Consider the following 23,397-nt stretch of genomic DNA (forward strand, 5'->3'; position numbering starts at 1 on the left):
CACATTAGGTGAATAGAGTGAGAAAAGAAACCTCATGTAACAAAAATTTTAAGGTTGACAAATACAAACATCACAAAATACAGAAAACCAATGTAATATTAATATAATGTTAATTAACTGCCTGGCATGTAATTAACTATAACATGTTTATCCTGCATTTTTTGGATGCATATTCCAATGGCCTTTTAAGGTGACAATCCTTTATGATGCCACCTTCTATATATAGAGAGAAAATAATTCAGTCTCTCCTCTGACATGTTTTATCAAAATTTACTTTTATTATTTATAGGTTAGATAAGTTGCTATCAGGTAACAGCTCCTTTGGGTAATATCATGTACATTTTTAGGATTGTTGTTAAATTTTAGGAAACCTCTATCAAATTTCTTCCACATATGAGCCATAAGATTTCAGGGCTTTTGGGTTTTCTTGCTTGTGACTAATCTTAGACACTCATTGAGCTGATGACCCTTGTTAGCCAATTTCGCTAGCTTGTGCTGTCATCACATGTGGCGGAGGAGGTGGGTGTGTTTCTGGAAGCCATTTCTACCCCAGAATCACTTGCAATAGCATAGATATATCAGGAAGTGACTATTCTAATTAAACCCAAACTAAATGTCCCCTCAACTCAACCTACTCAGAGCTGGGTCCCACATGTCTTCTCCAGCTCCACGAAGCAGAGCAGGTCGTAGTGGGACGAGACAGTCTTAACTCACTGTGGTTAAAATATTTTATGTTTGCAAACTTTCCTTAATAAATACACAAATAATATTGCTGGGGTGAGGGACTGGAGGAGACCCTCATGGCTTCATGGTGAATCTGTCCCTAGAGCCCCGACTCCTTAGGGTAACACAGATGCATTCCAGCAGTGTCCCACCCAGAAGGGGATGACATCCAGCTGGCAGCGTGGCTGGGCCTTCAACAGACAGCACCACCCTGTCCTCAGGCTGACGGGGAATTTCGGAAGACCAGGAAGTCCCAATGTTGTGAGCTCATTACCAGAGGTCCTAGGGTCTGGGATGGGTCCTTGGTGTGCAATGCCACCCAGTGGGAACGAGGGCATTTGGGATGGCTGGGAGGTAGGTACTGGCAGAGGAACTACAGGCAGGAAGGGCATAGTTGTGTCCAGAGTAGGTGCCGGTTCTGAGAAGAACAAATGACTGCCCACTCCAGGGAAGAGGGACCTGAGGATGCTGGTCATTGCTGCTACATATTGGGCATTTGGCAGCAGCAGGTGGACCACACAAAGCCACCATCCCAGCGACCATGGCCACTCTGTTCATAGGCCTTTGTATAAGCAAAGTTGTGCCATCGTTGCCTGCAAAGTCCAGAATCTGGCCCCTTCTAGGCAGTTACCACTGCCTGCTCACTCTCCTGAAATCAATACGGAGGGACACCTGCACCTCCATTTTCACTGCAGCACTATGCACGATAGCAAAGATATGGAATCAACCCAAGTGTCCATCAACAGATGAATGGATAAAGAAATGTGGTATATTTACACAATGGAATACTAGTCCACCACAAAAAAGAATGAAATCCTATCATTTGCGGCCACAGGGATGAAACTGGAGATCATTATGTTGAGTTATATAAGCCAGGCACAGGAAGACAAATAGTGCATGTTCTTACTCATGTGTGGGAGCTAAAAGAGTTGATCTCATGGAGATAGAGAGTGGAATGATTGTTACCAGAGCTGGAAAGGGTGGGGATGAAGAGAGGTTGGTTAATGGGTACAAACACACGGGTAGACAGAAGGAATAAATTCTAATATCAATAGGGGAATAGGGTGACTATAGTTAGCAACAATGTATTGTATATTTTAAAATAGCTGAAAGAGAGGACTTGAAATGTTCCCAACACATAGAAATGATAAATGCTCAAGGTGGATGATAAATGCTCGGGATGGATACCCCAAATACCCTGACCTGATCATTACAGATTCTACCCATGTAACAAAATGTCCTACCTATGTACCTCATAAATATGTATACATATTATTATCAATAAAGAATTTTTTAAAGAGGTATATTATCCTGTTTCCTTGTATGTCTCATCATTTTTTGTTGAAAACTGGACATTTTGGGTGGGCACAGTGGCTCACGCCTATAATCCTAGCACTTTGGGAGGCTGAGGCAGGAATATTGCTTGAGGCCAGGGGTTTGAGACCAGCCTGAGCAAGAACGAGACCCCATCTCTACAAAAATCGAAAAATGAGCCAAGTGTGGTGGTGCCCAACTGTAGTCCCAGCCACTCAGGAGGCTGAGGCAGAAGGATCACTTGAGCTCAGGAGTTTGAGGCTGCAATGAGCTATTAACATGATGACGTCACTGTCCATTGGCCTGGGCAACAGAGTAAGAACTTCTCTCACAAAAAAAGGCCTTGTAAAAAAAGGCCACAAAATCAAACTGACTGCAGAGAAGTGTCCTTTAAAACACAAATTAGATAAAAGAAAAAAGTCCTTTATATGATCTAAAACGCAGCCCACTGTCACCCTTGGGGGTAGCTCGCCTGTCCCTGGGGAATCCCATCCTTAGGCCCAGGTGATTAGCCACCAGGCTGTGGCCCCTATATGGTTCCTCCTCCAGGGCACCTGCAAGCCTGCTGCACCCTCCAAGTGACAATGCTGTGGCCCTGCCACCCCTGCAACAAGCCCAGCCTGCCTTGAGGTGGCACTTGAGATGGACTGCCTGGTCCATCTTTTTGCCTGCAGCCCCATCCCATGCTGTCCTAATGTGCTCATTGGCACACCCACACCCATGCAGTGCTGACCTGCCCTGGTCACCTCTGTCCAGCTCCTGCTGTTGCTGGGCCAGAAATGCTCCCTTCCTGCAGGGCAGCTTATGCACCCGTCCTCCCTGACCCCTTAGATGCCATGTCAACTGTGACTGCCCAGATATCATGCCCAGGTGCCCAGACTCATGTCCTGGCACAGGCAGACTGGGAAGCTACAGCTGGTGGCCAGTGGCAGCGAGGTGGGCAGGTGGGGATGTCTGGATCCCCTCCCTCTCCCCTCATAACACACCTGAGCGGGCCTGGGACAAAGAAGCTTCCATCTTCCAGGAGGGGATTTCTGGAGGGACCCAGAGGCCTGGGGCAGGTCTGGGCATCTAGTGGTCATTTGGCCTTCAGGGGCCAGAGATCAGAGGTTAGGTGAGCCCCACCATAGGTGGTCAGAACAGCTGGGCACTGATCCTGAAGTCCTGGAATGTGGCCAAGACATGGGGGCAGGGGCAGCCACTGACCTCATAATGGCAGGATCTGCTGTCCCCGGCCAGCCCGCTGGCCGCTGGCCAGCTGCTGCCCCTGGCTGCTGGGCATGTCCCTCCTCAGCAGCTATGAGGGCCTGCGGCAGGAAATCCAGCGGCTGGCACAGGAGAATGAGGAACTGCGGCGGCTTGTGCAGCTCATCCAGGAGAACCAAGAGCTGAAGCTGGTGCTCAGGAACCGGGGCAGTAGCCTGGGCTTCTGCGGCTCCGGGTTCCTGGCTGAGGTCACTGCCAGTCCCCGGCTGCCCAGGCGAAGAACAATCAAATTCAAGGATGCTGACAGAGGTGAGCAGTGGTAGGAGCTCTTCTCAGAGGCCCATAAGGGTACACTCATTCAGCTTGTGCCAAGACAGTGAGAAGCCAGGCAGAAGCCCTGCCCCCATGGAGCTGTGCCGGGCCAGGTGCTGACTAGTGCTGTGGCGATCTCGAGGATCTCAGAGCAAAGGAAAGGGCAAGGGGGCATGGTGGGGCTCTTTTAGGAAGCACAGCAGGGAGAAGGTGACATCTAAACAGAGCTGGAGCCAAGTGAGGGAGCCATGAGGCTGAAATGCGGCTTTGCAGGCCAAGGAAATAGTCTGTGCAAAGACCCTGAGGTGGCGGCAGGTTGGGTGTGCCTGAAGCACAGTGATGAGGCCAGCGCTGCTGCTGCAATAAAGGGCAGAAAAGGACCAGGAGGGCCTCACAGTTAGAGGGAGCCCGAGGGCAGACTCTGTCCCCTGGCCCTGTGCTCTCTGGGCTCCCTGGACTGATATAGGGGTGGTGGGGAGGAATGGGGACAGTCCCACTCCTGGAGAGAAGGGACAGAAGCCTGGTCAGGGTGGAAGTATGAAAAATATCGGGCTCTGGATATATATTTCGTCTTTTTTCTAAAATGACACCTTGACATGCAGAGATGGATATATATTTTGAAGGTGAAAGTAACAGGACTTGTGGCAGATTGGGCATGGGGTGTGAGAGAGAGGGTCTTGAGGGCAGCTCAAAGGGTTTGACCTGAGTGCTGGAGGGGGAGCTGCCCCTGGAACAGGCATGCTGGGAGGTGACCTGGATCTTGATGCAATGGGCCCCTTGCTTGGGGAAGTGTCTGGATGCAGGGAGAGACAGGAGGTGGGCGATTCTCACAGGCCTGGTCCCTGCCAGAGACAGACATTACCCCAGGGCAGACATACTGGAACAGCTGGGGCGCTGACATTCAGGGACAGATGAAGACAAGGAGCTGGCAGGGGCAGGGGGGCTGGGAAAGTGGGGTGGCTAAGGTGATGCTCATGGGCAGTGAGAGGGTTTGCGGCCCTGGCATAGGAGAGGTGGGCAGCAGGTGGTGGTGGCTGTTGTGCAGAAGGTTGTGAAATCCTCTCTGGTGCACCCTGGGCTAAAAGCCAGGCCAGAGAAGATATTGGGATTGGAATAGAGAGGGGCAGCACCCAGGAGCTTGGGGGTGTGAGTGGGCTGGCCCCATTGGGAGGCTGCAGAGGCCTGTGGGGGTGTGTGTGTGTCCTGAATTGAATGGGGTTGTGAGCAGAGCAGTTGGGGTGGGGCTCCTGCAGTCGGGCAGTGGTGTGATGGTCTAGGCCCTGGCCGGGTGTAGGCATAGAGGTAGAAGGGAGATCCACGGATCAGGCGTCTGGGGGCAGCACAATGGAGGGCACCTGCCATTCAGCGGCTAGTCACACAGACATGGCAGCAGCCTATTCCTGGGGCAGTGGGTCCCATGTGCCTGATCCTGGGCCAGATCCTGTCTACTGGGGAGCTGGAGTCCCTGCCCTTGGCCCTAGAAAGGCTGGAGGAACAGAGGCCCAGGGAGGGGCCACACAGGGGCAGCCCACGGAGGAGGCCGAGAGCCTGGGCTGGTGGAGGGGCCGGGGAGAAGATCAGAGGGCATAAGGCGGATGCCTCGGAGCCTGGATTGCCCTGAATCAACCAGATCTCCTGTGTCCGTGTGCTGTGGGCCAGTTCCTTCTAACGACGTCTCCTTTCGTCTCCCTTCCGCCCTTACTCCCCCGTCGCACGGAGGACACCAGCCAGGGCAGCCTTTGAGGACGCCCATGCTCGGCCAGCTCGGGCCGCGGCCAGCAGCGCCAAGGTGCCCTTGAGCCGGGCCGCGGGCCGCCGGGCTTGCACCGTTCGGGGCGGCCCAGGACTGACGCAACCGCGAGGGCAGGGCCGGGTTGTGCCGGGCGGGCCTACAGGCCCCTCCCCAAGGCGCGCCGGCGCAGGTAGGAAGGGCCGGGAGCTGCAAGAGCCCGGGAGCTGCCTGGAGCCCAGCCCGCGGGTCAGGTGGGCGCCTCGCCGGGTGTCCGCCCCTCCCTTGCCTGCGCCGCCTTCCCCTCCCCTGCCTTTCCCTCCCTGCGCCACCGCCCCCTCTCCGCCCCGGCCACACGCCCCGTCCCGTTGTGGCACAGGCTCCGCCTCATCCTTTGGCCAACGGGGGCCGTCCCAAGGTCTAGCCAAGCGGGAAGTGCGGCTCCCTTGCCTGCCAACCCCGACCCTCTTCGTGCTCCTCTTCGTGCTCGAGGAGCCGGGACCGCCAGCCGGCTCTAGAGTCCAGCGGCGCCTCCGCCTCCGAAGCGCCTGCTCCCAGGTTTCTTCCGCAGCCCAAGAACACTGAGAAGTGGGTAAGGGGTTGGGGGGACCGGCGGGCTGAACGGCCTCTCTAGCTCTGGCTCTGACTCAGGCCACCCTCTCAATCAGTCCTGCAGCTCTGGCTCTGCCCAGAGTCGTGCCCGTGGGTCTCTCCTCCAGGACCCCTCCTGGACTGGGAAGCCCCCTTCCCTGATCTCACCCTGTTCAGGGATCAGCCCCACTGCCAGTGCCTCCAGGCTGACCCCCACCTCTGTCCAGTTCTCCCAGGGCTACCAGCTGAAGAGCCACTACTGGGCACCGGCCCCACCATCATGGGCAGCCCAGAGGGGCGCTTCCACTTTGCCATCGACCGTGGAGGCACCTTCACAGACGTCTTTGCTCAGTGCCCCGGTGGGCACGTGCGGGTCCTGAAACTGCTCTCAGAGGACCCTGCTAACTATGCAGATGCACCTACTGAGGGCATCCGCCGCATCCTGGAGCAGGTGGGCTGGGGCAGAGTGGGTGGAGTGGGGAGGGACCCATGGCCAGAAGCCTGACACTGACCATGCGGTCCCCAGGAGGGGGGCATGCCGCTGCCCCGGGACCGGCCACTGGACACCAGCCGCATTGCTAGCATCCGCATGGGGACTACAGTGGCCACCAATGCACTGCTGGAGCGGCGGGGGGAACGGGTGGCACTGCTGGTGACACGCGGCTTCCGAGACCTGCTGCATATTGGCACCCAGGCCCGTGAAGACCTCTTTGACCTGGTGAGCTCCTCCATGCCAGCAGGGGGCCAGGTTGTATGGCTCACACATCTCCAGGGGAGCCGTGACCCCATGGGGTAGGCAGTTGGAAGCGTTAGTGGTGGCCCCAGGGCACCCACTAACAAGCAGAGTCCTCCCAGCCCTTTGGGCACACATACCCTGTTCCTACCTGTCAACATACCCTATCCTGGACTCTGGTGTGGGGCAGCCCAAGCCAGCCCTATTCAGGCTGAGGGAAAGGCAGGAGCCCTGCCCCCACTGCTGGATTCTGGGAAGAAGCTGCCCCTGTTGGGGCGGGCCAGTTGGCTGTACTCAGTTGCCTGGGGGCAGAGAGCCTATGGCTGGCTGGGCCTTGCCAGGACCGCCCAGTCTGACTGTGTCTCCTGGGCCTGTGGACTGGCCTGCTGGGACACATCCCCTCGCCTGCCCTGCCCACCCACACAGGATCCTACCAAGGACCCTCAGGCCTGGGCCTCCTTTGAGCCTCTGCCCACCCCCAGGCCGTGCCCATGCCTGAGCTGCTGTATGAGGAAGTGCTGGAGGTAGATGAGCGCGTGGTGCTGTACCGAGGGGAGCCAGGCGCCGGGACGCCCGTCAAAGGTGCGGGTGTGGGTGGCAGGTATAGGATGTGGGGGCTGGCAGACCCTGGTGGCCTTTGACTGTGCTGTGATGAGATTTCTGGCAGGCCGCACAGGGGACCTGCTGGAAGTGCAGAGGCCAGTGGACCTGGGGGCCCTGCGTGGGAAGCTGGAGGGGCTCCTATCTCGAGGCATCCGCAGCCTGGCTGTGGTGCTCATGCACTCGTACACGTGAGTGAGAACCTCTGGTGGCAGGTGGGGGGGGTGGGCCTCAGTGGGCACTGCAGCACCACAGGTTCTCGTCATAGGTGGACCCAGCACGAGCAGCAGGTGGGTGCACTGGCCCGGGAACTGGGCTTCACTCATGTGTCCCTGTCCTCGGAGGCCATGCCCATGGTGCGCATCGTTCCTCGGGGGCATACGGCCTGTGCCGACGCCTACCTTACGCCCACCATCCAGCGCTATGTGCAGGGCTTCCGCCGAGGCTTCCAGGGCCAGCTCAAGGTGAGGCCCCTTGGCTGCCCATACCTGGCCCCTGCCCTGTGCCTGCCCGGCCCTTCACTGCCACCTGCCGCTGGTTCACAGGATGTGCAGGTGCTGTTCATGCGCTCTGATGGCGGCCTGGTGCCCATGGACACCTTCAGTGGCTCCCGTGCTGTGCTCTCAGGCCCCGCTGGTGGTGTTGTTGGCTACTCAGCCACCACCTACCAGCTGGAGGGCGGCCAACCTGTCATCGGCTTTGACATGGGAGGTATGAGGGTTCAGGGGCAGTCTGGGGGAGGCTCAGCTGCCAGGCTGAGCAAAGCTGGGCTTCTAGATCTTCAAGTGACTCCCAGCACCATCCCTCCAGGCACATCCACAGATGTGAGCCGCTATGCTGGGGAATTTGAACATGTCTTTGAGGCCAGCACAGCTGGTGTCACCCTCCAGGCCCCTCAGCTGGACATCAACACAGTGGCAGCTGGGGGAGGGTCCCGTCTCTTCTTCAGGTCAGCCACCCCCACCACCTCTTGGGTGGGGACCCCCAGCCCTGCCTCCCTCCCCACCTCCAATTCCAGTCTTCCCTTTCTCAAGGTCTGGCCTCTTTGTGGTTGGGCCTGAGTCAGCAGGAGCTCACCCAGGCCCTGCTTGCTATCGCAAAGGTAAGAGCCAGTATCTGCCCGGCCAGGCCTCTCTCTCCTCCTGCTGCCCCCAGCCCTTCCCTTCAGCCTCATCCTGGCTGCCCACTCCTGGTCCCCAGCCTCCAGCTCCAAACCCCACTCCATGCCCACCTCCCAGGGGGCCCTGCGACAGTGACGGATGCTAATCTGGTCCTGGGTCGCCTGCTGCCTGCCTCTTTCCCCTGCATTTTTGGGCCGGGAGAGGACCAGCCACTATCCCCAAAGGCCTCCCGCAAGGCCCTGGAGGCTGTGGCCACTGAGGTCAACAGCTTCCTGACCAACGGACCCTGCCCGGCCTCCCCGCTGAGCCTGGAGGAGGTGGCCATGGGGTTTGTGCGTGTGGCCAACGAGGCCATGTGCCGGCCCATCCGTGCACTCACGCAGGTACGTCCACTTCTGCTCATCTTCCAGCCCTGCTTCCTGCCCCGAGGAAAGGTACAGGGTAGGAGGGCAGGGTAGGAGAGACCACTGACCCCTTCTGGCTCCCCAGGCACGAGGCCATGACCCCTCAGCCCATGTGCTGGCCTGCTTTGGGGGAGCTGGTGGGCAGCATGCTTGTGCCATTGCTCGGGCCCTGGGAATGGACACAGTGCATATCCACAGGTAGGTCTGGGTGTGTTGCATTGGTGTGTGTGTGCTCTGGGCTGGGGAGCCAGATTTGGGAAGTGCCCCTATTACCACGCCCCTGTCCCTGCAGGCATAGTGGGCTGCTGTCGGCGCTGGGGCTGGCCCTGGCAGACGTGGTACACGAGGCACAGGAGCCCTGTGCCCTGTCCTATACACCTGAGACCTTCGTGCAGCTGGACCAGAGGTTGAACCGCCTGGAGGAGCAGTGCGTGGATGCCCTACGGGCCCAGGGCTTCTCCAGGTGGGCTCCCAGGGCTCTCAGGGCAATGGTCAGAAGGGGCTCCTGGACTCCAAGTGCTGGAGAAGGCAGGACAGGTGTCCTTGTGGGGTGCTGGCTGGGTGGGGGACAGGCCAGCAGGCTCTGTGTGAGTGCCGCATCCACCCACCTACCCCAGGTCCCAGATCAGCACTGAGAGCTTCCTGCACCTGCGATACCAGGGCACGGATTGTGCCCTGATGGTATCTGCCCACCAGCACCCAGCCACAGCCCGCTCACCCCGGGCTGGCGACTTCGGGGCAGCCTTCGTGGAGAGGTATATGAGCTTTTTATCCTGGGGGCCCTGGTGGGTGGCCAGCCAGTCTGGCCACCTTGCCCTGATGGTTCCCTTGTGCCGGGGGTGGCAGGTACATGAGGGAGTTTGGCTTTGTCATCCCTGAGCGGCCGGTGGTGGTGGACGATGTGAGGGTGAGGGGCACCGGTCACAGCAGGCTTCGCCTTGAGGACACCCCTAAAGTCCAGACCGGGCCTCCCCGGGTAGACAAGGTTGGTGGTCCTGCCATGCCAGCCCTCCCACAGCCATGGGATGTGGGAATAGGTATTGGTGGGGTGACCGTGCCCTGTTGAGAAGCCTTGGGAGAGTGCTGGACTGAGAGGCTGTACTCACCCTACACTCTCCACAGATGACCCAGTGCTACTTTGAGGGGGGCTACCAGGAAACCCCTGTGTACCTGTTGGGAGAGCTTGGCTATGGGCACAAGCTCCAGGGGCCCTGCCTCATCATCGACAGCAACAGGTGGGCCAAGGCTAGCTACAATGGAGGCGGGACTGGGGCCCCTAGTAGGGGATTTTCTGGCTGTAGGGGTCTGAGGGACTCTGTGTGTCCCATCACTGGCTTGGGGCTGTGGGGCCCCTGGTTGGGGGGCTCTGCCTGGTACTTTGCAGCCTCTCTGTTCTCCCTGCCCCCAGCACTATCCTGGTGGAGCCAGGTTGTCAGGCAGAGGTGACTGAGACAGGTGACATCCGCATCTCTGTGGGGGCCGAAGCCTCCAGTGCAGTAGGCACTCAGGTTGACCCCATCCAGCTGTCCATCTTCTCGCACCGTTTCATGAGCATTGCTGGTGAGTGGCTGCTGCCATCCTCCCCACAGCCCTGGCTCCCTGTGGGGTAGGGTACAGGAGTTCTGCAAATGGTACAGAGGTAGGCACAGACGGCATGGCTGACAGGCAGCATGGCCGACAGCACTGGCCTTCTCATGTGTGGTGGCTGGTAGGGGTGTACAGAAGGAAAGCATGCCCACGGCAAAAAGCACAGGGTCTAGGGGAGGTACCAGGTTCTTGCTGGTAACTCCAAGCAGGGCTGGGAAGAAGGTGGTGCCCTTCACACAGGCCAGGACATGGTCTGGCTATAGCCTCACTGTGCCCTGGTGGGCAGACCACCACCTTGGTCTTCCCAGGGCACAGGAAAAGTTACTGAGTCCTGGGTTTGAGCTAGGGAGGCCTTGACCCTGGTGGGTCCTGTTCCTCCCTTTCCTTGGACCATGCTGTGGGTGGATGGTGCCAGCATGTGCCTGGTCACTCTGTGTCCCCAGAGCAGATGGGCCGTATCCTGCAGCGCACAGCCATCTCCACCAACATCAAGGAGCGCCTTGACTTCTCCTGTGCCCTCTTTGGGCCTGATGGGGGCCTGGTCTCCAATGCTCCCCACATCCCTGTGCACCTTGGTGCCATGCAGGAGACTGTGCAGTTCCAGGTGTGGTGAGCCCCTCCCCTGCTCTCCACCTACCCATGCCCCACTCCCCCTTCCCTGCTCTGCACCTGTCCCCTTGTTTCAGATCCAGCACTTGGGGGCTGACCTCCACCCTGGTGATGTATTGCTGAGTAACCACCCCAGCGCAGGGGGCAGCCATCTTCCAGATCTGACTGTCATCACCCCGGTGAGGGGTACTGCCTGGCAACCTTTGGTGGGGCAGGGGCGGCCAGTACAGCTGATCATTGTTCTCCACCCCACAGGTGTTTTGGCCAGGTCAGACACGGCCTGTGTTCTACGTGGCCAGCCGAGGGCACCACGCAGACATTGGGGGCATTACCCCGGGCTCCATGCCCCCCCACTCCACCTCACTGCAGCAGGAGGGGGCTGTCTTCCTGTCTTTCAAACTTGTCCAGGGGGGTGTCTTCCAGGAGGAGGGTGAGTGGGAGTAGGAGTGGGGCTGGGGTGGCATTCAGCATGCTGGGACATGTGGCTACTGCTGGCAACCAGGAGGGGCTGGACCAGGGGATGGAGATAGGTGGTGACCCCAGGGGGTGGATGCAGATCACCTCTCTGAGATGATCGCAGGAGCTGAGAAAAATTCTGCCTGGGCCCAGGAAGGCCTCCTGGGAGGTGGTTTTGAGCGTGGAGAGTTGGCCAGGACACCCAGGGTCAGGCTGCTGAAGGGGGAGGAACTGTTTGAAGGTAGGCAGTGGCTCCTGGTGTGTGCTGTCTATGCTGGGTGGGGGCCTTGGAGAAACAGCGGGGCCAGGGTCAGGGGCTGCAGGCTCCTGGAGAGTTTTTTGAGCCTGGGTGTGAGTCACTGGGGCGGCTGTGAAGGGCTTTCAGCTGGGCCCACGCTGGTCTGCCTATATACCCAGGTGCAGAGAGGACGGGGGGCGGGGGTCCTGAGTGGCCCCGTGGTGGGGCGGGGTCAGTGGGGTAGGAGCAGCTGCATTGCCCCAAGTGATGCTGAGCCTTGAGCTAGGCAGAAGGCAGGGCTGTTGTGGAGGTGGGGGCAAGTGTTTGATGGAATATAGGGGAGGTGGGAGAGGTTGAGTCGGACAGTTGGAGGGTGGAGCTCTGGCACAGGGCAGGTGGGACAGGGAGCCCAGGGAAGCATCTGGAGTGAAGGGAGGAGCCGTGGCCAGGGTGAGGGTAACAGAGCCACAGGCTGCTCTGGGCGCTGGGGACACAAGTAGGATGTCCAGGCCTGGCTGGTCCCTTGGTCATTGTGAACTGGGGCAGGGGCAAGGGTCATGGAGGGACATGTGCAGACACATGGCAGAGGCCGGGGCTAGGGTGCCTCAGAAAGGACCCTCACCCAGACTCCAGGGTGGAGGGGCTTTCCCAAGGTGGGGAGTGGTTCTGGGTCCAGGCCTCGCTGCTTGCCAGGGGCTGGAGACCTTGTCCAGACCTGGGAAACCTGGGGGAGGGGTGCAGATGGCACTGACAGGTGCACCTTGATGTTCTTTGAAGGCACTTGGCTGGGGCAGCTGGCAGGGCTGAGGGCAGGCAAGTGGGGGAGGGTCAAGGGGAGTGGGCAGAGAAGGTGGAAGGGATGAAGGAGGGAGCAGAGTTTGCTGAGGGATGAAACTGCCCCCCACTCCAGGCACCTCCAGCTCCAGTGAGGTCATTAGCAAAGCTGCTTGCCCAAACCTAGGGTGCCCTGGGGTGCTGGGCTGTGGTGGGAGAAGGGTGGAGGCTGGGGTCTTTAGGGTACTACAGGAGTCAGCAAGGGCGGTAGAGAGCCAGTGAAGGGCCAACGTGGGGGCCCCCAGTGCCCAGTGGGAGTGCAGGGGGTGTGGAATAGGGCACCAGGCAACCTCCAAGCTTGGAGAGGGGCTCAGTGGTGACCCTGTCCATCCAGCGGTTACTGAGGCTCTGCGGGCGCCAGGCAAGATCCCTAGCTGTAGTGGAACCAGGAATCTGCATGACAACCTGTCAGATCTTCGTGCCCAGGTGGCAGCCAACCAGAAGGGCATCCAGTTGGTGGGGGAGCTCATCGGGCAGTATGGCCTGGATGTGGTGCAGGCTTACATGGGCCATATTCAGGTGGGCCTGGGTGCATGAGTTGGGGGGAAGCACTGTGCCTGCCCCTAGGCAGCTGGGCCACCCTGAAGGTGACATGACTGCTGCTGAACCTCCTTCCTGCTAGGCAAACGCTGAATTGGCAGTTCGTGACATGCTGAGGACCTTTGGAAGTTCCCGGCAGGCCCGGGGCCTGCCCCTGGAGGTGTCTGCAGAGGACCACATGGACGATGGTTCTCCCATCCGCCTCCGCGTGCAAATCAACCCGAGTCAGGTCAGGCTGCCTGGGGAGTGCATCCACTTGGGAGTGAGGGGCATGGCCGCCCACCTGCTGACGTCCTCTTCCTTCCTCTTGGATGAGCAGGGCAGCGCCGTGTTTGACTTCAGCAGCACTGGGCCCGAAGTATTTGGCAACCTCAATGCACCTCGGGCCATAACGCTGTCTGCCCTCATCTACTGCCTACGCTGCCTAGTAGGCCGGGACATCCCACTCAACCAGGTCTGTGGGGGTGTGTGCGTGAGGGGGTGCCCCACCGAGTGCGAGGTAACCCTGAGTGTGCCTGAGAGTTGGTCAGCCCAACTCCAGACTGATCCCAGGGGTGCTGGGGGGTGTGTTTCTCCTGGAGCCTGAGAGGCCCACCCCCAGTTGCCCCCACCCATGCACAGGGCTGCCTGGCACCGGTTCGGGTCGTGATTCCCAGAGGCTCCATCCTGGACCCCTCCGCCGAGGCGGCGGTGGTGGGTGGCAACGTGCTCACGTCGCAGCGCGTGGTAGACGTTATCCTGAAGGCTTTTGGAGCCTGCGCAGCTTCCCAGGTGTGGCGGGGCATGGTGGGTGCAGTTCTGGGGCCTGCTGGGCGGGGAGGGGAGGCGGGAGGGGAGCACAGCAGCCACTTGTCCTGGACAGGGCTGCATGAACAACGTGACCCTGGGCAACGCCCACATGGGCTACTATGAGACAGTAGCGGGCGGCACAGGCGCGGGCCCTGGCTGGCACGGGCGCAGCGGTGTGCACAGCCACATGACCAACACACGCATCACCGACCCCGAAGTCCTGGAGAGCCGGTGAGCAGCGCAGGCCGGCTGGGGGCTGGGGAGCGGGCTGGAGTTGGAGCCTGGGCCTGGGGCTGCGCTGACCCCATGCCTGCCCAGGTACCCGGTTATCCTGCGCCGCTTCGAGCTGAGGCCGGGCTCTGGGGGCCGAGGCCGCTTTCGGGGTGGTGACGGTGTGATCCGTGAGCTGCTTTTCCGCGAGGAGGCTCTGCTGTCGGTGCTGACCGAGCGCCGCGCCTTCCGGCCCTATGGCCTCCACGGTGGGTGGCCTCCTAAGCCCCTTTAGGCCTGATGTGCCCCCTTCCCCGCCCTGCTAGGCCTCCCCTTATGTCCTATCTTCCCAGCCGGGTCTCTCTTCCTGGCCTCCCTGGACACCTGGCACGTGGCCTCTCCCCACAGGGGGTGAGCCTGGTGCCCGTGGCCTAAACCTGCTGATCCGTAAGGATGGCCGGGCGATGAATCTGGGTGGGAAGACGTCGGTGCCCGTGTACCCCGGGGTAAGGTTGCAGCCTGTCCTGTTCCCACCTCCCCTCGTCAGCCCCATTCCACAGAGGGTAAACAGAGTTGTAAAAATAACCAGAGACAGAGTTAATTTGACTCCGGAAGGGAGGGGCGCATTCTGGGCCGGGGTACGGGGAGAGGGCTGCAGCCAGAGACGGGGGGGGGGGGGGGGGGGGGGGGGGGGGGGGGGGGGGGGGCACGCCTGCGCTGAACCTGCTCCTCCGCTCTTCAGGATGTATTCTGCCTCCACACGCCTGGTGGCGGGGGTTACGGGGACCCAGAGGACCCCGCCCCACCGCCGGGGTCGCCCCCGCAACCCCTGGCCTTCCCGGAGCGTGGCAGCGTCTATGATTACCGCCGGGCCCAGGAGGCTGTGTGAGGTCCTCCACAATAAAGATCTGTTCAGTCGCCTGGTTCTCAGGGCGCGGCTACCGGGCCAAGTTCCAGCTCTGCGTTGTGCTGTTTGTGTCGGCCTGCGCCTGTCTTCCGTGTGCCTGCATTAGGAGGCCACCGAAACTCGGAGCTGCAAGCTCACGGCCAGGTGGTCCGTGAGCCCCGCCAGGGCCGTACTGAATGTCACCTGTTCCATTTCCTGGGGGCGGGAGTCAGGTTCGGTGGGGGTCATCCCAGCGCCTGCAGGCCCAGCCCTGAACTGTGGCACTTACTGGATTCAGCGGGCCCCCGGGCACTCCCCGGTACGTGATGTAGTCCACACGTCGGCCCCGCCAGGATTTGGTCCAGCTCCTTCCGAAGGGAGGGCTTGCTAGGTATAGGTGGCGCCCTTTCTCCTGCTCCAGGGCCCTGGGAGAGGGGCGGTGTCACCAAGGCAGGGCACCCCTTGGGCCGAGGGCGTACGGTGCCTGGCCTCCAGGTCGCCTCTCACCTGCGCAGCATCTCGGGGGAGCTGGCCACCGAGTGGTGGAGCTTGCGGGTGCTCAGCATCGTCCCTGTGGGAGGCCAGGGGAGAGCCGTGTCAGCTAGAGATTCGGCTCACAGGCCTTCTGCATGTCCACTCTCCCCTCCCCACCACCCCCCAACCCCCAGGCGTGGTACCCAGGGCCCAGGGCTGCTCCCGGCCGGTCCCCTGCCGGCAGGGGTCCTGGAAGCAGCTGAAGAGCTTGTGCCGCCGCTCCTGTTCATGGTCTGCGGAGAGAGAAGCTCATGCTCGGTGGGCGGGGCCAGACCTCCTGGCCCCGTTCGCCCAGCCTCTCCTCACATTTCGAGTTGTCGAAGTTTAGATCGCCCAAGAGCACGCTGAAGGCCACGACTTCATCACTCTGGCCGCTCTCGGCCTCAAACTGCTCGGCCCAGTCCAGCAGCAGCGTCAGCTGTTTACAGCGCAAGGGCCCGTCCTCTGCGGAGGGGAGGGGTGTGAAGTCTAAATCAGCCCAGGGTGGGGATCCGCACCCTGGACACCCTCCACCCTACCGCTCCTGATCTGTGAGCCTATCCAGTCACTTCTCAGAAATTCCGGTGCCTGGGCCAGTGAACAGACAGTGGGAGGTGAGGAGTAGAGGTGCGGGTAGAATAGGGACCCAAAGCTGCCATGGAGAGAGGGGCGGGGCCGCCTGGCTAAGTTCCGAGGACACCACCCACAGGGCTTACCAGGCGGTGCATGCAAGTGCGTGCAGTGCAGGAATCCCACTATTCGGCGCCCGTCCAGGTGGCCCAGCTGCGCCTGCAACACCAGACAGCCCCGGCTCCCCTTACCCGTTCCACCCAGGACCCTGGCCCCTCCCCAACTAGGGCGTGCCTTCGCCGGTGAGCTAGTACCTGTGCCGACAGTAGTCCCTTGGAGGCCAGCGCGTCCTCGCCACGCGCGTTGGGGAAGCAATGGAAGGTGGCACGCAGCAGCGGGTAGCGTGAGGCCAGCAGCAGCCCGCTGCCCAGCAGCTTGAGGTGCGGCCCGGGCTGCAGGCCGAGCGTACCCACGTCGTACAGCACCGGGCCCATATTTGACGCCAGGTGGCCCACCAAGCGACGAGCGGCGCGCAGATCGAACACCTCCTGCAGGCACACAAAGTCCAGATCCGCGGGCACTGCGGCCACCACCACCCCGCGCTGCGCCCGGGGCCACGGCTGACTGCAGTCCGTAGCTCTGTGGAGCGAGGACCGCAGGCCCGCTAGCAGAGCGGCGCCAATGGCTTCGGCCCGCCGCTGGCTGTGCGACAGGTTGTTGAAGCGCGCCAGCCCGTCAGGGAGCAGGCACAGATTGGCGGAGAGGAAGACGAAGCAGCGCACCTGCTCGGCGGGCGGGCGCCAAGGCACAGGCGGCACCCAACAGGGCGGAGCCGGCCGGTAGCAGAAGGGGCGGCGCCAAGCCTGCAGCGGCAGCCAGAGCAGCAGGCCCGGCAGCGCTAGGGGCAGGCCGACCAGCAGCAGCAGCAGCAGCGCCGCCCAGCCGCCCGCCGCCGCTCTCAGCCACCCCAGGCGGGCTGCACGTGTCGCTGGTGCACAGCAGCCCAGCAGCTGGTCCAGGGCCCAGTAGGCAGGGAAGAGCAGCACGCGGCCCAGGCTGTGGAGGGCGTGTAGCAGGGGGTGCGGGAAGGGCGAGGGCCGCAGGGCGTCGGGCTTCGGGGGCCAGTCCGGCGGGGATTGCATGGCGCACGGGGTTTCTCAGAGGCGGGCGCCCAGGCGCGTCAGCGCGAGCTGGGGAGCGACAGGGGCCAGCTCCAGTAAGGCGCTGTTCCCAGCCAGCCTGGGGGTTCAGGCGTAGGCAGATTGGGGTGCTTCAGGTAAGTTGCCCTCTCCTCACTCGAGATTTCGGCGGCCCTTGGGAAGAACAAAAGAAAAAGCAAAAGGGACCCTGACCTCATAGCCCCACCCAGATTCTCTTTGCCCCGCCCCATCCACCACTGAAGGCCGCAGGGGTACCTCAGAGATCCCGGGTGCAGCCAGCCATAGGTGGAGGCGACCCTTCTAGAGTACCAACGAGCGCAGCGCTGGCGAGGGGAGAGCAGTGTGCTCTGCATCCGGCTCCCCACTACCCCCACTCCACCTTCCCCCCGCCCCCCCGCAAGTCAGCATGGAATGGGCCGGGCACTCGGCTGCCCAGACTGCAGGGTCTACCCCGCCCAGTCTCTCCGCAGTTCCCGGCGGCTGCGTTCAAAGAGGACGGACTAGGAGCCGCCTAACCAGCCTCCGGCCCAGCGCCCAGCAAAGTCCTCCAAAGGGCTGCCGCATTGGCGGCGGCCCTGTGACCCTACCCCAGAGAGCTTCAAATCCGGGGGGAAGGGACCGTTGGTCCTGTCCTGCGCGGCCGCTGCGCCGGCGCGCGAGCAGCCTGGAAGCCAGCTCCCCCATTCGCGGAGCCTTCTGGCACTTGTTCCGTTGGTTCCCAGGACAGTGGTGCCTGGAGCTCCCAGGCGCTGCTTACCTCCCACGTTTCTGAAGCACCCTTGCTTTAGAAACACCCCTTTCTGCCTCTGCCTGACCCCCCAGGCTCGCTGGAAACAGCGCCTTACCGGCTCTGACCCTTGTTGCTCAGCTGAGTACAAGTGTCTTTTACATAGTCCTGGAGGATTGGGTCAGGGCTGCCCTTCCCCCTGGCTGGCAGGGAGGTGGAGGGGCTTCTGGGCCCCACATGGCCAGGCTGGCCCTAGAGTCGCCCTCCGGGTCAAGAGTCCTTCCCTGCCCTTCCCAAGAGCTATTGGGCTGGATCCCCTGAGGCCTAGGGAGGCCAAAGAGGCAGCCAGCCCTGGGCCTGGACATTCTGAAGGGCACCCTGGAACAAAGCTCCCAGCTTTTTGGACTCCTTGCTGCTGGCTGATGAGATTCCCGTTTGAACCCAAACCCTGTGGCTCCTCTGGTCCCTCCTGCCATCCTCTCTGGCTAGCAAGCACTGGTGCTCTGGGACCCTCTCTAAGGGGGATCCTTATCCCCTGTCCTCCCATTGCAGCCAGTGCTTTCTTGCCTTCTCTCAGGCAGGCTCTCCATTTCTACCTGTGGGCCAGAGACCACTCTGGACTGTCCCACATTGCCTGTCTCTCCCCCTCAGGCACTCCCTCCCCAGGGACAGCCTGCCCTGGCCAGAACCCCTCAGTTTCCTGCACTGTCCACAGGCCCTTCCATCTCCATCCACAGGTTCCCTCCCAGGATCCCTCCCTGCCCCGTTTCATCTGCTCCCCCGTCCTGCCTGTGCCTTTAGCCCCCGTGACAGGTGGGCTCTGTCCTTGCCAGCTCTGAGGCCCCCACCCCAGGTCTCCAGGACCCTGTGGAGTGGGTATCTCTTCCTGAACCTTGGGTGTCTTGGGAAAGGACTGCCATGTGCCTGAGCTGCCCCACACCCAGGTTTGGGTGAGCTGCAGCTGCACTCCCTCTAATGCCCTTCTGTCTTCAAGGTCCAGAAGATACCCCCCAGCCCCAGCCCCAGCCCCTGCCTAGTAGGGAGGGAGGGACTCCCACACCCACATATTTGCTTCCTCCTACTTCTGCCTTGTGCTCTGCACTGAGGTCCCTGCTCAGTGTCCCTCACAAGTGCAGCTGACCAGAGCCACAGCCCTTCCCTGCCCTCTCCACTCCTTCCCAATTCCTGCTCTTCCTGCTCCAAGTTTCAGAAGCTCCTGCTGCTCCCTGCTAAGTGAGGGGAGCCTAGGGCCTTCAGACCAACCCCTTCAGCCAGACAGTGCTGAGCCCCAGGGATGGGTGTGGACATCCAAGGCAGGCAGGACTGCAGGGGCCCAGTGCAGGGGTCTGGCGCGCCACCCCAGGGGAGGCAGTACCACCCAGGAGTGCTGGCGCGGGCCCAGCGGCCAGCGTCTATGGAAAGTTTTAATGGCCCTGCACAGGGGTGCGGGGCAGAATGAGCCTGGGCCGCTGGGCGCCAGCGTCACCAGATGAACATAGGCTTGCCGTCGTCGTGTGCCAGCTGGTTGAGGCAGGAGAGCAGCAGCAGCGCATCAGTGAGCATGCTGGGGTGCACAGTCTCCACCAGCACACGCTGCAGGAAATCCACAGTGTAGGAGCCACCCTCAGACGCCGCCAGCTCAGGCCGCTCTCGTAGGATGCCATAGGCATTCACCAACTGCTCGGTCAGTGCGGGGTGCACCCGGCCATTGTAGCCCAGGCTCTGCAACCTGTTCATGATGCTCACATAGCGCTGTGTGAGTGTCTGGCATAGCTCCTCATCCAGCTTGTGGTCACTAGGGTTCAGGGAGGCCTGTGGGGAGACCAGCCATCAGGTCCCTTCCACTCCACACCCCATGCACAGGGACAAATGATGCTGAGGTAGGTTGTTGGGAGGATCACGCTCAGAGGGGTAGACATGGAGGGGGTCCTGTGAGGGGCCTGAGGGTCAAGGGTAGGAGAGCCCAGTGGGCAGAGCTGACAGAGAGGTAGGTCCCCCAGGCCTGACTCAGGCAGGGCCAGTGGCCCCCAGAGCTCCCCAGTGGGGCCTCAGCCACAGGGGATGAAGACCACACCCCATCCTCATCGCCTGCTCCATCCACCACCAGGGATTTGGGACTGGGCTGAGGCCACCAGGGGCTGAGGCCAGGGAGCCTGGCTGGGAGTCTGGAAGTGAAGGAAGGACGGAGGCAGCTGGGGGACTCCTAATACCCCCAGGGCTGCTACAGCCAGGAGTCACAGGCTTTCCTGGGCCTCCTCCTGGCTCCCTGCCCTGTTCTCTCTCCACCTCCTCTGGAGACCCCTCCCATCCTCAGCACCTCCTGGCCTGCACGCCCTGTGCAGCTGCCTTTTCTTCCTCCTCGTGCCTGGACCTGGGGATCAGCAGCATATAGTCACTTCCTCATTGCTCTTGTCTCACCAGCCAGGCAGTGGCTGCACCCTGGATCATCGCATGATGGCAGACCCTCCTCACCACCCCCTGCTATTGTCTCCTGGGCGCATCACCTGGGCAGTCACATGAAGCCCTGTGCTCAGCTTGATGTTCTGCTGTCCCCATCCCAAAGTTCTTAATACGTTTGAACAGGCTCCCTGTGTTTTCATTTTGCACTGGGCCCTGCCAATATGTTGTAGCCTGTCTGCTACAGGTGCCCCTGTGCCCCCTCTGCACAGACCCACAGGGCCATGGTCTGAAGTCGGGGCGGGTGGGCTCTCCCCTCCTGAGCCCCTCCTGCACTTCCCATTGCTCCCACTCTTGGCGCCAGGGCCGACCTGCAGGGTTAGGGTTAGCCCGATCTGGCTCTGGTGCCGACATGCTGAGTCTCAGCCTGCTGGGAATACTCTTCTCCACTCGGCCCAGACAGGCTGTTCAGGCATCACCTCCTTGGGAGACTCCCTTGGCCACACCTCCCAGGCTGCTTGTATGAGCAGAGAGCACCAGGCACAGGCTGGACTCAGGACTGGGCTCAGCCTGAGTAACCCCTGACCTCTGGCAGGTGCTCCCAGAGCCTTTGTTGCTGGGCAGCACCTGGGACAGCCAGTGTCCCCAAGTCTTCCAGGCAGAGAACCAGCACAAGGGTTGAGCAGGGAGATGCCAGCGGCACCCTAGCAACCAGGTTCGATGGCTGCTTGTGTTACCATGTGAGGTCTGAGCCTCAGTTTTCCTGCTGTGACGTGGAGGAAATCACAGCACTATCTGATGGTTGTTTTGAGGATTAAAGGAAATGACCCCAGTGAACACTGAGCACAGTGCCTGTTGGGTCACTGGGGACATGGGCTCTGAACCCCCACCATGGGAAATGTCAGTGGCCCCTCATACTGCAGCAGAATTGTGTTTCAGAAATATCACTCTGGCTGCCACTAAAGAAATAGAGAAGGCAGGGGCGTCCAGGATGTTGAAGTTTGAAGCCAGGATCTGGCTGGGGGGAGGCTGCAAGGCTGTGCCACCGTCTCTCAGCACCTCTCCCTCAAATGCTCTTGCCCCTACAGCACACAGCACCTCCTGACCCCTCTATCTAGGGTTTATTGCAGGCCTCCCCAGCAGAGGAGGCGCTGCCCGAGGGCAGGGGCTGTGCCTGTCTGGTGTGCACTTGGCTCTTCCCTAGGGAAGCGGGGACGGCATGTGAACCACAGGCAGGAGTGGAGGATGAGAGAAGTGAGTGGATGGGAAGAACATTTAGCGGGGCTCAGGAGGACCTAGCGTTGGACGGGATGTGGAGGAGAGAAGGTGTAACCACACATGTGCATTCTTCCAAGACAAGCGCATGTGCTCACCATCCCACTTTCCACCCTGGAGCACCTACAACGCCAGCCACACACTCTGTAAGGGAATGGCAGCACATGTCACAAGATCAGTGTTCTCTGAACACAGGGCAAGTGGGTTAGAAATCAATAAAAAGACAGCCAAAAGCCCCTGTGAAAGTTGCCACTACAAAAAAGGAGTCAACTTATGTCAAACCAGTAAGAGGGAGTTGGGAGGCCGTGAAGAAGCCCTCACGCACACAGGCCTGAAACAGGACTTAGCGCGAGAACTTCCTGAAGGTTGCAGTGTTCCAGGTATACAGCTTGCTCAAGGACACTCGTCTAACGATGGCTGTCTCCGCCAACAAACTAGGCACACTGCAGTGAGCTTCTGTGCTCTGTGACTTTGTTTCAAAACAGCTTTTCATAGGCTTCTTTCTGTCTTTAAAAGTTTCCCCTCTGCCCCGATCCCCCTGGATATGCCTGTAATCCATTGTAGCCTGCATACTCTGATTGCAATCCTCTGCTATTCCCAAATAAACTCATGTGTTATGGAGAGCTTGTCTTTCTGAGTTTCTTTGTAGATTGACATCATCTGGTGTTAGAACTAGGACCCAAAGAAGATAAGCATTTTCCAGATTGGCAACCCCTGGAACCATGCGATGGTACCCACGGGAGCCCACATGCTCTCAACCTCCACAAGTCATCATCCCTGGATGGTAAATCACCTCTTAGGTCTGAACTCCCTCCCTTTGGTTGAGTTCTCTAACTTTATTTGGGATCTCCTTTTATAAGACCTTTAGAGAAGGACATAGTCCTTCTGGTGAGTTTCTTTCTGGTTTCATTTTTGGCTGACGTGCATATCCAATTAAAGATTTTGGTGAGTTAAGTGGCCGTGATGGGGATCAAACTCTCCAAGATTGTTTTCTTAGGACTAAACTAGAAGAGCGTGGCTATAGGGTTAAACAGGCTGAAAGGGATACATATTTCAGTTGGAAACTTGAGGTTTAAAACACATCCAGGACTCAACAATTGTTTCACCGCAAATACCATCGCAAAGGCAGCTGCAACACATACACAATTTAAAGAGGATGTAAAGGTCTTCTCCCCCTCTGGAGCCTTCCCCTCCCCTCCTACCACCCCATCTTCTTCTCACTCTTCTCGGGCTGAGCTCCCTCTCTCCCCAGACTCCTTGGTAGCTACTCCTCAGCTGGAACTCCTTAAAACCTTCCTGTTTAAATAAAATCCTCTGATGACACAGATAAACCCTGAGTCTCTGGTGTTCCTTGGACTAAGGCTGAACTGAGTCATTGCCAAGAAATTTCCAAAAGCAACTTGAATACCTTCCCTGATTGGCTGATGAATTCAACATAGTAATCCAGTCTTATCAGCCTTACTTCTCTGATCTAAACTAGTGGGGTCACATGATTGTCAGTGAAGCCCAGGTCCAACTGGATGGCCAAAACTGAATGGACTCACCCTGACCAACACTTAGAAAAACAAATACCCCAGTATTGGAAAGAATCTTGTAATTTAGCTAGACTCCTTCATAAGGCCATTGCCACAGCCTTTCCTGAGGCTAGATTGGAACAAGATCCAAGGTCGCACCCAAGAACCTAATGAGCCAGGTCATAATTATTACGGCCAACTCTAGGTTGTCTTTCAGGAAAATCCTGGACTTCCAGTGGATGCCCACTCTACTTGAGTAGCCTTCAATTTTATGTTTGTGAATGGCCTCTCTTGAGAACTTTCCCAACTTGTTAAAAGAAGCTGCATGGAATGGGAAACTATGTCCACTCTGGATTTAG

The 23,397-nt window shown here is 59.7% G+C and overlaps 3 protein-coding genes across 3 annotated transcripts in view; 1 reads left to right on the top strand and 2 right to left on the bottom strand.

Moving 5' to 3' along the window:
- Positions 1-5,681: 5,681 nt before the first annotated feature.
- OPLAH (5-oxoprolinase, ATP-hydrolysing) lies at positions 5,682-14,949 on the top strand. The gene is made up of 27 exons (XM_069466777.1): positions 5,682-5,876; positions 6,103-6,326; positions 6,402-6,593; positions 7,091-7,190; positions 7,276-7,399; positions 7,477-7,672; positions 7,754-7,919; positions 8,019-8,157; positions 8,243-8,310; positions 8,447-8,712; positions 8,819-8,931; positions 9,026-9,196; positions 9,351-9,488; positions 9,580-9,718; positions 9,856-9,968; positions 10,142-10,293; positions 10,764-10,924; positions 11,007-11,108; positions 11,185-11,359; positions 12,792-12,976; positions 13,080-13,226; positions 13,317-13,451; positions 13,619-13,768; positions 13,860-14,017; positions 14,105-14,265; positions 14,405-14,502; positions 14,739-14,949. The coding sequence occupies exons 2-27, from the start codon at positions 6,156-6,158 to the stop codon at positions 14,883-14,885; spliced, it is 3,867 nt and encodes a 1,288-aa protein (XP_069322878.1). The 5' UTR covers positions 5,682-5,876; positions 6,103-6,155; the 3' UTR covers positions 14,886-14,949.
- A 56-nt stretch (positions 14,950-15,005) lies between these two features.
- LOC138381357 (sphingomyelin phosphodiesterase 5-like) lies at positions 15,006-17,107 on the bottom strand. The gene is made up of 7 exons (XM_069465588.1): positions 16,280-17,107; positions 16,112-16,184; positions 15,723-15,860; positions 15,560-15,664; positions 15,390-15,453; positions 15,172-15,307; positions 15,006-15,098 (listed from the first exon to the last, which is right to left on the bottom strand). The coding sequence occupies exons 1-7, from the start codon at positions 17,105-17,107 to the stop codon at positions 15,006-15,008; spliced, it is 1,437 nt and encodes a 478-aa protein (XP_069321689.1).
- A 2,227-nt stretch (positions 17,108-19,334) lies between these two features.
- Positions 19,335-23,397, bottom strand: part of SPATC1 (spermatogenesis and centriole associated 1) — a 28,826-nt gene continuing 24,763 nt past the window's right edge. Inside the window, exon 6 of the mRNA XM_069465875.1 lies at positions 19,335-19,664. Coding sequence (XP_069321976.1) covers positions 19,335-19,664 — 330 coding nt within the window. The remainder of the gene's footprint in view (positions 19,665-23,397) is intronic.

This window comes from Eulemur rufifrons, chromosome 3, assembly GCF_041146395.1.
Source record: "Eulemur rufifrons isolate Redbay chromosome 3, OSU_ERuf_1, whole genome shotgun sequence".
Classification (NCBI taxonomy): domain Eukaryota; kingdom Metazoa; phylum Chordata; class Mammalia; order Primates; family Lemuridae; genus Eulemur; species Eulemur rufifrons.

Excerpts from the sequence above, each read along its gene's own strand:
- OPLAH (XM_069466777.1), top strand. The coding sequence starts at position 6,156 with ATGGGCAGCCCAGAGGGGCGCTTCCACTTTGCCATCGACCGTGGAGGC. Across the intron at positions 7,191-7,275 it reads CGCCGGGACGCCCGTCAAAG|GCCGCACAGGGGACCTGCTG; the intron begins GTGCGGGTGTGG and ends GATTTCTGGCAG. Across the intron at positions 13,769-13,859 it reads GAGCCTGCGCAGCTTCCCAG|GGCTGCATGAACAACGTGAC; the intron begins GTGTGGCGGGGC and ends TGTCCTGGACAG.
- LOC138381357 (XM_069465588.1), bottom strand. The coding sequence starts at position 17,107 with ATGCAATCCCCGCCGGACTGGCCCCCGAAGCCCGACGCCCTGCGGCCC. Across the intron at positions 15,665-15,722 it reads AAACTTCGACAACTCGAAAT|CTTCTCTCTCCGCAGACCAT; the intron begins GTGAGGAGAGGC and ends ACCGAGCATGAG. Across the intron at positions 15,454-15,559 it reads GGAGCAGCCCTGGGCCCTGG|GGACGATGCTGAGCACCCGC; the intron begins GTACCACGCCTG and ends GGCCTCCCACAG.